The sequence below is a fragment of the Mirounga angustirostris genome, unplaced genomic scaffold (assembly GCF_029215605.1).
Source record: "Mirounga angustirostris isolate CCGP_5_RB_7025 unplaced genomic scaffold, mMirAng1.0.hap1 SCAF_2, whole genome shotgun sequence".
Taxonomy (NCBI): domain Eukaryota; kingdom Metazoa; phylum Chordata; class Mammalia; order Carnivora; family Phocidae; genus Mirounga; species Mirounga angustirostris.
Genome location: NW_026991710.1, coordinates 66,710 through 80,055, shown reverse-complemented (window position 1 = coordinate 80,055; position 13,346 = coordinate 66,710). Strand labels below are relative to the sequence as shown.

The 13,346-nt window shown below is 48.7% G+C and overlaps 1 protein-coding gene across 18 annotated transcripts in view; it reads right to left on the bottom strand.

Moving 5' to 3' along the window:
• Window positions 1–11,101, bottom strand: part of PIGG (phosphatidylinositol glycan anchor biosynthesis class G (EMM blood group)) — a 57,823-nt gene extending 46,722 nt beyond the window's left edge. For 8 of the 18 annotated variants that reach the window (XM_064584056.1, XM_045881697.3, XM_045881708.3 and 5 more), the window contains exons 1-5: window positions 10,843–11,100; window positions 9,796–10,001; window positions 3,577–3,786; window positions 1,916–2,104; window positions 696–837 (exon numbers count right to left, since the gene is read on the bottom strand). In XM_064584056.1, the coding sequence (XP_064440126.1) occupies window positions 696–837; window positions 1,916–2,104; window positions 3,577–3,786; window positions 9,796–10,001; window positions 10,843–10,996 (901 nt within the window). In that variant the 5' untranslated portion in view covers window positions 10,997–11,100. Of the gene's footprint in view, window positions 1–695; window positions 838–1,915; window positions 2,105–3,576; window positions 3,787–9,795; window positions 10,002–10,389; window positions 10,817–10,842 lie in introns of those variants that run through there. The other 10 variants (XR_010409220.1, XM_045881702.3, XM_045881698.3 and 7 more) reach the window with 5 other exon arrangements.
• Between the last annotated feature and the right edge of the window lie 2,245 nt (window positions 11,102–13,346).

Below are 13,346 nucleotides of genomic sequence, written 5' to 3'. Positions count from 1 at the left end.
GTGATCCTGCGGTCCTGGGATTGAGTCCCACATCGGGCTCCCTGCTCGGCGGGGAGTCCGCTTGTCCCTCTCCCACTCCCCCTTTCCCCTGCTCGTGTTCTCTTTCTCTGTCTCTCTCTCAAATAAATAAGTACAATCTTAAAAAAAAAAAATTTAATTTTTAATATTTCTTTTTTTCAGTTCATATGTGTTCAGATGTCTTGAAGCTACTGGTAATTTTTATCAATAGTTCCAGATACCCAGGCAGTGACATTCATACAACAATACTCTTAAAAAGAATATTTGTAATTTAAAAATTGGGGCAAGAAATGTAAACTCCAAATCCTGGCTGCCCCTTGCCCCATTAATTTTCATCCTCACATTGCTCAGGATATTTCAAACTTACACAGCTTCCAAAAAACAATTTTTTTTTTTTTTAAAGATTTTATTTATTTGACAGAGAGAGACACAGCAAGAGAGGGAACACAAGCAGGGGGAGTGGGAGAGGGAGAAGCAGGCTTCCCGCAGAGCAGGGAGCCCGATGCGGGGCTCGATCCCAGGACCCTGGGATAATGACCTGAGCTGAAGGCAGACACTTAACGACTGAGCCACCCAGGCACCCCCACCAAAAAACGATTTTTAAAATTAAAATCGGTCTACAGAAAACAGATACATAAAATACAGTTTTAAAATAGTAAACATTCCTAAATCCTTACCAGGTTTTCTTTCAAATGCAGAACTGATTAAGATCAGGGCGGTGTTAAGCTCCTCCACGGAAGAAGCGCCATGACCTCCTGTTTCTGACATGCCATGATCACCACAAAGAACCAGCAAATTGGGTACAAGAGTCTCTCTCTCCTATAAGGCAAAGAAAAAATATTTCAATTGCATTCAGACTGAGGAGAACACATGATCTTGTTAAGAAAATGACTTTAGATTTTACCTTTATAAATAGTAACTTTTTTTTAAAGATATTTTTATTTATTCATTCGAGACACAGAGATATATATAGAGAGAGAGAGAACATGAGCAGAGGGAGAAGCAGAGGGAGGGGGAGAAGCAGGCTCCCTGCTGAGCAGGGAGCCCGATGCAGGGCTCGATCCCAGGACCCTGGGATCATGACCTGAGCCGAAGGCAGATGCTTAACCATCTGAGCCACCCAGGCGCCCCATTAGTAACTCTTTATAAATGAGTTAGACTTTTTTTTTTTTAACCTATGAGCTTACAGCTAGATCAAAGGGTGAAAGACAAATAATATCATAAATAAAACAAATAGAATCGTATGAGGTCATGGAGCACAGGAGGGTTATATTTAGGGCCTTTTAGGGCAGAGGATTTGGGCCTGGTTTCTGTCTTTGCCACTGCTGAGCCATGAGAGCCTAGACACATGCCTTGTCACACCTGTCTCCTTATGTGTCAAGTGGGATTGGCCCTCAGCCTGGGGCTCCAGCCAAGGGCCTCTGCTGCTCCTGGATGTGCCGGGCAGGCTCTATCTTGCTCTTGCTACTTCTTCACCTAGAATGCACCTTCACAGAGGGCACATCTGCCCCTCCTTCCCTTCAAGGCTCTGCTCCCATGTCACACGTCCTGAAGGACAGCTGCTCTCACCATTCTGTTTCAAATCACAGCTCTCTCAGCTGCTGTTTCCTTTTCCTAGTATACTTACGTACTCGTTGATTATTCTCATTTGTCCTTCCTGGCTACGGTAGAAGCTCTACAGATGCCCGGACAGGCATTCAGGAACTAGTAGTGGGATGAATGGGTCAGTGGTGGACAGTCAAAGCTGCTGGGAGGCTGAGCCTGCGCTCTGTGCTTACAAGCGAACTGAGTGATGGTGGGCGTGGCGTTCACAGAGGTCTCAAGTCCACTTCAGAAACTTGGTATCTCCTAGGAGACACTGGCATGGTGACGCACAGCGCACCATAGTGAACCTCACCTCGGACAGCAGTGAGGTGTGGATCTTCATCAGGATGCTATCCATCTCCCGGAGTTTGTGGCCGATCAGAGGGCTGCTGGGCCCAGAGACGTGGCCAATGTGGTCCAGCCCCAGGTAGTGGAGGATTAACACATCCCAATCCCCTCTTTTTAATACTTTATCCAAATGCCTTGTAACATTATCATCCACCTGTAAAGGGGGAAAAGTACGTATGAATAGCTTCCTTTATTTCCCTTGATCTATACTCTCCAAGGAAAAGTGATACAGTCCTTTTAAAATCTAGGCGTTTGTTTTAGGTAACAGGACTCATCTGAAAAGACAGCCCCCCCCGCCCCACCCCCCCGCCCCGCCAAAAAGCCCTAAACACAAACAGAAAAACCTGTCATAAAAAAGTTAAACAAGGGGCGCCTGGATGGCTCAGTCGTTGGGTGTCTGCCTTCGGCTCAGGTCATGACCCCAGGATCCTGGGATCGAGTCCCACATCGGGCTCCCTGCTCTGCGGGAGGCCTGCTTCTCCCTCTCCCACTCCCCCTGCTTGTGTTCCTGCTCTTGCTGTGTCTCTCACTGTCAAATAAATAAATAAAATCTTTTTAAAAAAAGAAAAGTTAAACAAATATTAGCATTAGATTAAGCTGTCACTAATACCGTCCTCATGTTTCTAAGGTACAGATACCATACAGGCAACTTAAATGAGAAGTGTTGTTCTGACAAAAACATTCTGTGGGACCCCTACTGGGAATTAACTAACACTAAGTAGATGTTCAGGTGACCGGTGGGGTCAAGTTGAGGGCATCTAAGTGTGTCCTATGTGAAGGCTGCTCTGGGAGGAAAGAGATACAGCTCTGAGCAACTAGTGGTCGAGCAGCCCCTGATAGAGCCATGAGCCTTGTCAGCCCTGACCATTCAGCTGGCCCATCTCCCTCCCACTGAAAAGTCTCTACAAAGGGAAGGGTCTCTGAGTGATAAGACAGAGGATGGGGAAACTCACTCCTGGACATTAACTGCTGCGTGTACAGAGGTCAGCTTTAGCAAAGGGTATTAACGTAAGCAAGACTGCAAACGCTCTACCAGGCCCAGCAAACTGAGCTGGTGTGGCTTTGTCTCTGCTCTGTGGGGCCTCCCTCTGCTTCTAGGGTCAATCTTCTAACTACAGGTCTAATCACACCCTTTTTCCTTGTTGGAGACTGCACTCCCAGCACAGCGCAATGCCCCTCAGGACCTGACCCCACCCAGCTCACCATCTGTCCTCCCACCTCCCCACTGGGGACACTGCTGCACTAACAGGAGAACCAATAGCCTCAAGGATCCTCTGGAGTCCTCAGGCTCTGCCTTGTACCGATGCTGCCACCCCCATTCTGTCCATTGGGAAGCCCCACTCACTTCTCAAAACAGCTTAAATGGCTCCTTGCTGGGAAGCCCTTCCTGATCCTCCGTACCCCATCAACAGGTGCTCAGCTGTTCCAAGAGAACTTTGCTCACATCTCCATCAGGGTTCATGTCTCTGGGTTGTAATTGATTATGTGAATGAACAATGTCTACAATCTCTCCATACCTCTCCCAGTATACTAATAAAAGCCACATACAAAACAATGTTGCCTCTCACTGACAGGGTATCAGACTCTATCTAGTATGACAAAGCTTTCTTATTTTAAAAAACTGACCTCTGTATAATCTGACACAAAAAATGAGGTTGTTCCATCATATTCCACAAAATGCCTTGGGAATAATTTCACCCATGTTTCATCTCCATAAAAGATAATTCTTTTCCCAGCTGCTTTTGCCTGTGTGATCACATTGTCTTCTAGCAGTGCAGGGGAATTGAGGTTCCTGACAACATCAATGAAGCCAGGGAGGCTCCCTGTCATCAACGCCTGCAGGAGGAAACATTCAAGAAATTAGACTACGGAATCCAAAGCGTAGCATGGGAAGGAGCGCCAAAGATCATATTACGGATGAAAGAGGAGAGCATAAAACTAGGACACCCCCAATACTAGAAGCTGGGTCAGTGGTAGGACAGAGGGGAAAGCTGCACACAGAATCTGGCAAACTAGCAAACTTGATCTCAAAGACTTGACTGTATTTCAGCCAATGAGAGGATGAAGGTGGAGGCTGTGGGCAGCTGGACAACCGTGACGGACAGAAAAGCTGTAGATTATAGCAACTGAAGAAAATGGCAAAGTGTGGTTTGCACTGAAAACATAAACCTGTATACTCCACTTCCCATCAGGTCCTCACCTAAGCTTCAAATCTGTTCTGTGTGACGAGCAGACTCCATGTACTCATCTCACAACCTAGCAATTCTAATGTCCATGCCATGTGAATGAGCAGCCTCTCACACACCGTGGAAGGAAAGCAGCCTCTAAGCAAGAACTCTTAGAAATTCTCATAGTAAACTGGCCCAGGGATGCTGGTGGGACACCCCTGCTCCGCATGCACACACACACACACACACACACAGACACAGCACCGTAATTTCTGGGAGGAAAGGGTGGGTGTGACGTATCCCCATGCCTTTCTGACATAGAATTTTGTCAACAACCTCCCTCGCTTTAGCACAGAGTCTAAGAGGCCATAGTAATGGTTCATGTGTCTCCTGTGATCTAGAGTTATCCAACAACCCATGACACTGGCATCCAGGGACCGACCTGTGCAATGAAAATAAACAGAAATCTGTATCATGCCAATAGGCATAATTTCGCCAGGTCTTCTTTAACAGCAAAAACAGCAAATAGGAATTAACCTGATTTCTGGAATGTCAGAGGAGCTCGGCAAATCCTCTCCCCTAAGAGCAATGATAAAATGTTATAGAACTGCCCCAAACAACCATTTCAAGATTTTGAAAACTTATGAAGGATATACAACAAATTGAGAAGTTCTTATCTAAGACAAACTACTGAATCTCACAGTAAGAGCTGTGAGTATCTGTGGTGTTTTAACAGAGGCTGCCCCCCGCCCCCTCCCCCTGTGACATAGTGGCCATGGGGACCCGGAGGGGGCCATGGGGACCCGGAGGGGTCCATCTGACCTGGAGCTGCACGGATAAGTCCCATGCCAGGGATGTGTTGAAAACAAGGAAGGCCAACATCACAGCTGCCTCAGGCATCAATGCTGTTTGTGGTAAGAGACAAGCCCAACATTTACAAATGGGATCTGGGGGGAACCTGGGTGGTTCAGTTGGTTAAGCGTCTGCCTTCAGCTCAGGTCATGATCCCAGAGTCCTGGGATCGAGCCCTGCATCGTCAGGCCCTGCTCAGTGGGAAGTCTGCTTCTCCTTCTCCCTCTCCCCCAGCTTGTGCTCTCTCGTGCTCACTCTCAAATAAAATCTTTAAAAAAAAATGGGATCTGGATTAGGGGTGCCTGGGTGGTTCAGTCGGTTAAGCGTCTGCCTTTAGCTCAGGTCATGATCCCGGGGTCCTGGGATTGAGCCCCGCCTTGTCGGGCTCCCCGCTCAGTGGGGAGCCTGCTTCTCTCTTCTCCCTCTGCCTCTCCCCCAGCTTGTACTCTCCCTCTCGCTCACCTTCTCTCAAATAAATAAATAAATAAATAAATAAATAAAATCTTTAAAAAAAAAAGGGGGTCTGGGTTAGGGGTACCTGGGTGGCTTAGTTGGTTAAGCGTCTGACTCTTGATCTCAGCTCAGGTCTTGATCTCAGGGTCGTAAGTTCAAGCCCCACATCGGGCTCCACGCTGGGCATGGAGCCTACTTAAAAAAAAAAAATGGGGTCTGGGAATGAGACAGGTATACCAGATTTCTGTAAAAGCCCACAGAGCCGTGTGCACACATGGGGCTGATTGTGCACTCGGGAGAGATCAGACCGTGCCTAGTAACTCATTCCTTCCAGCCAAAGAGGAGGCCCTACTCACACAGAAAGTGACAGGGCAGGCGTATTAGGTGCCTGAACAGTGAGTACGAACCACACACAGACCCCTGGAAAGGGTGGAAGGCCTAGGTGTTTAAGCACAACCTCTTATCAGTCATTGGCTAACCACTAACTATGCTCACCCAGGGGTGACCTTTCACAAGACCAGCTTAAAAATAAAAACCAGAATTTAAAAAACAAAAATAAGCAGATACCAGTTACTGTGCACTCCAGGGGAGACAGACTCTACAGAACGAGTTTAGGCAAGTAACTCACTGACAAACCAACAAAATGATAGCAAGAACCACCACTCCTGGGGTGGAGGATCAGAATCCAGAGTTGAGGTGGGGGGTTGATGGATATACCACATTTGTTAAATCTCACCAGACTGTACACATAAAAATGTCTGCACTTCACTGTATGAAAAACCTATCTCAATGAAATTATTTTTTTAATGTGAGCCTCTCTTTCACCCCAAAATTTTACTACTTATAGGTAACCAGTTACTTTGGATAAGTACCCTTTCATATTTTTCCTGTATGTTATAATCACAAATATACAATGGTAATAAACTATATAAACAATTCTGCAACTTGCTTTTATTTTTCAGTAACATATCCTGAACTTCTTTTCCCAGAAAACACACAGCTACTTCTTTTCTTCTTCTTTTTTTTTTTTTTTTTAGCAGCTACAAAGTACTCCAGTATTTGGATCAAGACCATTTTATTGGACATGAATTTTAACAAGCTTGCAACGCAAGTGCCATTTGAGCTGAGACCTGAAGGCAGACCTGTTGTCTAGGGGAGGGGAAGGAAGGCACAGTGGGGCTCTCCAGGGGAACACAGCAAACTGTGAAAGCCCCAAGGCTGAAAGAGGGCAGCATGCTTGCAGGATGTGTGATCTATTTGGATGAATGACACAGGAAGAGGGAAGCAGCTCAGATGAGGATGAAGAGGTAAACAGGGACAGGACCATGCAGGGTCTGAAGATGGGGCCTGGGTATGAGGAGGTGCTGGGAGACTTTTACATTCCTGGCTGGAAACCATAACCCACTGGACCAGGGTGGCAGCAGTGCAGGGGCTGGCTCAGTGTTGAGAGTACCTGTCTACCTCATTTCATATGAGAAGAGGTCATCATCAACCTTTACATTTTTACAATGTGATAGACAAAAACTGGGCTCACAGATTGCTTTAGTTCGTCTTGCCCTGATTACTAGTACAGAATCTTTTTGTATGTTTACTCGCCATTTCAATGTCTTCCTTTGTGGATTTCTTTATATCCTTTGCCATTGGATTGTTGTCCTTGGTCAGATTCTCTTTACACATCATGAGCTTACCATCTTGTTTGTGATGTCAACTGTAAATAATTTTTCCAGTTTATCATTTGTCAGTTGACTTGGTTTATGGTGTCTTCTACCATATGAAGGGCTTTGGTTTCCATGTGGTCTAATCTGTCCATCCTTTTCCCAGGGGCTTTTATAAGGTACCTGCCTCCTTCTCACACTAGGCTGTGTTCCCAATGACATTTTCGAGGAGGGCGGGGACTACCTGGTACCCTTCAGCCCAGGAAGCATGCAGGCAGCTGGGAGCCCTAGGAAGTCTAAGTGAGAGCCCAAGTCTGCCATCACCTTGGAGGTCGTCCTGCGGTTGTTGTGGCCTTGGGAACAGTGGTTTCTTGCCTTCTGAGATTGAAGGAGGGCTCTGCAGAGACTACTGGAAGAGGATGTGGCCTGGTCACCCTGTTCAGCAGTGACCAACAGAGGCTCTAGAACCGGACACACATAGGCTAGGTTCCATTTCTGATGCCAGCTGTGTGGTTTTACCACTTCAAGCCTGTTTCCTCATCTGGAAAATGGAGAAGGCGGCAGTGCCTGCCTCATGGAACCTAGGTCATGGGGCTGTTGTGACAGCACATGACAGAATGCCTGTGTTCTGTGCTCACTGCAGTCAGTTGGTCAGTACCTGCTCCTTACTGTTACTATACATTCCCTGAAGAAAGGAAAAGCACTCACAAATTAGTTAACATGAGAAAGTGCTATGAAAGTGCTATTAGTCTTGAGTCGTTAAGATCAGCGTTTTGTGACAACTGCATCAATACCTCAAGATTAATATATCCCTTCCCTAACCGGAGGCAAGGTAGGGGACACACATCTTAGCCAATACTACCCAATCCTGCCAAATTCTAGAGCTGTGTAACCCTAACTCCAGTATGTATTTCCTGTTCTAGCTCCCCTCTTGCTGGGGAATGAGAAGCAAGAACTTGCAAAGGCCTGAAAACAAAATAAACAAAATGAAGCACAATACTGGTTTCATGAAAGGACACAAACAAGCTGGAAACAGAACACAGCAGCCGACATGCAGGTCTGGACACAGCCTGGAGCCTGCACACCCATTTACATGCTTTCTTATAAACCTACTCAGATTCCTTACCAGAATGAAGGAGGAATGGGTTCCTTCCACACCTCTGCTAGAACAGATCAATCAGTGCTCCTGATGGTGAGGAGCCTGGATGCCTTTCTTCTAGCTTTCACAAGACTGGTCTCAGCAGAATGAGCACTCTTGAGAGGCCATCCCTGAGCTTCTTGACTAAAGGTGCCCCACTCCTCCCTGTTCCTCATTACTGTCATAGTCTCCTCCCTGATTCCTTCCACAGCACTTACCACTTTCTGAAACTACCTTGATTATTTGTATACTTACATATTTTCTGTCCCCTCAATTAGAAATTAAGCTCCATGAGGATAGGACACTTGCTGTCTAGTTCTTCACTGAATCCCTCTTATTGAAAACAGTGTGTGATACGTAGAAGATGCTCAATAAATACCGCTGAATGAAGGACACACTACATCCAAAAGTTGCAGAGAGTGGGAAACTCAAGAAAATAAGTCAATGAAAGATGCAGTATTAATCCTCTGAATCCCAGACTGTTTTATTCATCCAGTAAACAATTACTGAGTACCTACTAAATACTGAATCAAGACGTGGCTCCTTCTCACCAAATAATAAGGTGTCACACAATCAGCCATAGATGTAAGGCTCAACCACAGACGATTTTACCATGCCAGCAACATATTCACAAACTCTGAAGCTCCTCTGTCCCTTTCTGCCTCTTCCCTTTTACTCATCCTTCCAGTTTAAACTCTAGTATAATTTCCTCAGGCAGGCTTTTCTGACCCTCAAGCTAAATTGAGCCCCCTCCCATCCCACCCAGTAATGAGCATCACATCCTGCTCTTCCCCATCATCATGCATTAATCACACTTTAAAACTACAAATTAATTTGTCTGCTTATTTGCTCAATGACTATGTATCTCATAAGTGACTAAAAGCTCCATGAAGGCAGATACTATTTTACTCCAACTGCATACCCATTACAGTACTGACACATAGTAGTTGCTTAATAAATAGTTCTTGAGCCAATCAATACAGCCTTACTCTTCCCCCCCACCCCCACTCATAGTTCATGAGTAAAGCACTATGCACTTCAAAGCCACACTCACTAGGCTGAACACCTCAAAGTGAGTTATACAGTAGAAACAGTGATAACTCTTGAGGCCGGATCATGCAGGTTTGGTTATTATTTACACCACACAGTTGGGGACAAGTCATCTAACTTACCTGAATTTGTTTCTTGTCTATAAAGTCAAGAGACTGAACTAGATTAACCCTAAAGGCTCCTTTCTGGAATGTAAGCGACCCACTGATGATTAAAGAAGAGACCAGGTTAGCAAGGAGGACACTATCTTTTGGATTAGGCCGACCGGAATGATCTGGGCTCTAAATACTTTATGCTTTCCATCAGGTGTGAACTTTGGGCTACTTGACCAGAGACACAAATCATGGGTCTCAGTTCTATCCTATCTTGTGAGGCTTCATCAGCATTTTATTGCCCTAGCCAGATGGACAGCACTAAACTAATTTCTACCAAGTCAAAATTGGGACTCCAAGTAAGAATACAGAGAGCCCCTTCAACCCTCCCAAAAAGCCAAACCACGACTTACAACACATTCAGTCAAAATGTTTACCTTGATTCGAGGCATAGTAACTGTAGGCAGCTTTGCTTCAGCCACAAAACTGTGAGATGCTCCTTTCTCCACAAGATAAGTTGTGTAGGGCATAAATTTCACACCCTTTGACCCAAACACAAAATCATCTCTCAAGCCATCTATCAGCATAATAACAACTTTTCTGAATAGAGGTGGTGGGAGCTTGGTCCAGTTGGAACTGCCTCCTAAAAATGTTTGAAAGGAAAAAGGAAATTGAATTTTAAACTGTATTTAGCACCCAAGCACCTTATAAACTACTTCTGGCCTACTTCTCCGGCACATATGCTGTCATATCTACCTATCCCAACCCAAAGGAAAGGACCTGTTATTGGTAGACAGTGCGGGGATGACAAGGAAGCTGAAGGAGCGCCAGCATTAAGCAGGAATTGCCCTTTGCATGGTGAGTACTGGGAAAGGGGAATCCTTTCGTGAGATTCCGGGTGTTTGACATTTAGGGAGCTTGATTCCCAACACAGTGCAGCAGGTAGGGGAGGGGCAAGCGTCTATAAACTGTGTCTACAGGGTCGGTGGCTGGTACCGTGTGGACCTGGTCAAAAACGCGAGAGCCTTTACCTAGTGTGTACTGCTGGGCAGGTGAGGGTTACTGGGGGGGAAAAGCGGGTCTTGGCAGAATGTCACGGAAGAAAACGCGGTGGAGGGGTCAGCAGGAATCTGATCTGTTGTGTCTCCTTGAGCAAAAAGGGTGCCTGACAAAGGGAGTGGCGCAACGGCTTGTCCGGGAAGGGGGAGGGGGTGTGACCGGACGAGCAGACGTCGGGAGAGGCGGGAGCCTGGGCGTGGAGAGCTCTCTTTGCGGCGACAGGAAGAGATCGAAGTGTGGCTGGTCGTGGTGGTTGGTCGTGGAAGAGGCTGGGGCGGTGAAAAGAGGGCTGCTGGGAGGGGGGGCCAGAAGAGAAGAGGAGAGCACCCGAGGGCCTCGAGAGGCCCGGGAGGCGAGGCTCCTAAGGAGGGTCCCTTGGCAAAGTGGGGCCCAGGGAGCGGCCGCGGCCGGGGAGGGGTCCGTACCGGCCGCGGGTTCGGGCGCTGGGGGCTCTGCCTGGTGCTCCGTCCTGGAAGAAGAACGAACCGGAGTCGGGAAGAATCCCCGAAGGAAGAGCGCGACCCCGAGCACCTCGATCACCACACAGCAGGCGGCAAAGGTCCCGGCACCCAGCCGCATCGTGCCCGCCCGAGGGGCCAGGATCCGGGTCCCCCGGCCCCGCCTCTCCCGGCACGGGCTGCCCTCGGGAGCCGCTCCGGAACCAGCGTGAACGCGCCCGCGCAGCAGGCGCCGGCGCAGGGCGTCATCGCGTCCGCCGTCGCGCCGGAAACACGCAGGAGGAGGGCGCGTGCGGGGCTGGGAGTCCCCACAGTCCCCGAACCCCTGGGGGGCCCTTCCGGCGCGTGCCGGGGCGAATCCCCTCCGGCCCGCGAGGCCCGCCCCGCGCCCCAGCCGGGCCTGTCGGGTGTGTTGCGGTGGCTAACCCTACCGTGCGCCGTGCCTCCTGCTAGAGGCCTTCTCGCGTGTCTCAGCAGCCTGCTGAGTCGGGCGCCGTGGCCCTCCGAGCCCTCCCCTTTCCTGCGCCCGTGTGTGCCGAGGGCGCCTGCAAACTGCGCCGCCGTCCCGTCGCCGAGTGACGCCTGTGCTTTGCGTCTCCACACTTCGTGACTTTTAAAAACCAAGAGCACGTCCTCCCTTGCGAGGGCGCTTGTTACGGGCCGAATTTTGTCCTTCCCCAAATTCAGATGCTGACATCCCAACCCTCAGTACTGCAGAATGGGATTGTGTTGAAGAATGAGTCAAACGAAGGTATTAACTTTAAAAATAAAACTGCCAGTAATCTTACCAGCCAAGGAGGTTTATTCGGAAATAGCGGAGAAGTGTAACGCGGACCAGCAAGGTGCAGCAAAACGACAGAGAGGCTCTTTTGTTTTTATTTAATGACTTTCAAAAGTAGGCTCCACCAGTGTGGAGCCCGACAGGGCTTGAACTCACAGATACTCTGTCTCTCCTCTGTGTTTGTGAACCTCTAGGATGGACAGGATTCCCCTGTGGTCATACCTGCTTTGGAGGTTGAGCGAGAGCATTGCTTTTTTGCCCCCCAGTGTTGGGCTCTAAAAGGAGAGTGAAGTATCCACCCGGCAGCTGGCTATTTCAATTCCAACTCAACCCCAGTCAAGGATCATGCAGAGTTCTTCCGCTCTCCTATCTGGGAAGGGTCCTGCTGTGCCCCCACTGCCTGGGAAGCCCCAGGTTCTAGTACAGCCCTGACCCACAAGGGCACTTGGTAGACACGTGGGTTTATACAGGTCTGGTTTTAGTGGCCTCCCCTCCCCCCTGCGCAGCCTTTTGGGGGCTGGTGGGGCTCTCCTGGCACTGGCTGGATCCTTCATCCCCTCCGAATGATCAGCAGTAGACAGTCAGGTCTCAGACAGGACAGTCCTTGGCCTCCGGCCATCCAGACAGGCATCTGTGGTCCTCCCGCTCAGGCCAGCCTGGGTCTTGACAACCCCCATGGCCGAGTATTAAGCTGACTGTGCTCCTGGCAATTTAACAGGTCCATGGACAGTGTAGACAGCCCCTTGGGTTGTTTCCATTGCCAACATCTGTGTGGTTGAGACAAGCACCTTCTCCCTCACAGCCTGCCCGCCTGCCAAAAGAGGTCATAACCCTCCAAACATAGAAGGTATCCCTGGCTACAGCAGCCATACGTCAAACTGGCCCTGCAGTCCTTTGGCCTCCTGGTTATAATGTAAACCTTCGATATACATACTTGTTAAGAGTCAAGGATATAGGAGAACCTGTGTCTCCCAGCAGGCAGTTTCTCACTGAGGCTGCATGGTCTCAGAGAGCCACGTGCATGACCCAGGGTCTGTGGCCTTTGAACAGCCTGCCAAGTGTGGATTCCGTGCTGTGGAATAATCTTGAGTCTCCCACTGCTTCACTGAGCAATAATTTTCTAACCATCATTGTATTTGGTCTCTGCTCTTTGTAAAGGAGAGAAGAGACTGTAGAATGAGCCTGTTTGTTCTTTGGGGATGGGTGATTAATGGGGGGGGGGGAGGGCAGGTGTGACTCCTGGCCTCTCTCCTCCCAGGGACACGAGTGAGGTCTGTGTGCCTTCCGGTCTCTGAGATGCGAGGACCCAATGTCCAAGGCAGGAGCCTTGAGTTTCCCACCAACGGCAAAGTTGCTTTTTCAGCAAGTGGAAGAGCGTCTTGCCATTATGGGAGAACAGCAAGAGCACTGGATGGGCGGCTGCAGCCTCTGACCCTAAGTTGACCCCTTCCTTCCTTGGGCTTCAGATTCCACAGCCGTGCAGTCAGTCAGCAGTGATGCGGAATCTGCTGCTTTCCCAGCCCGGCATCTATTCTCATGTCCAAGTCCAGCACCTCAGCTTGCCTTTGTGAACCACATCTCACCTGCCTCCCATCCAAATAGTTTCAGAGGTCAGACCCCACTTTCCACCCACCTCACAGATGGGCATATGATCCAAGTCTACCCAACCCCATGCTCTGTCCTCTGGATG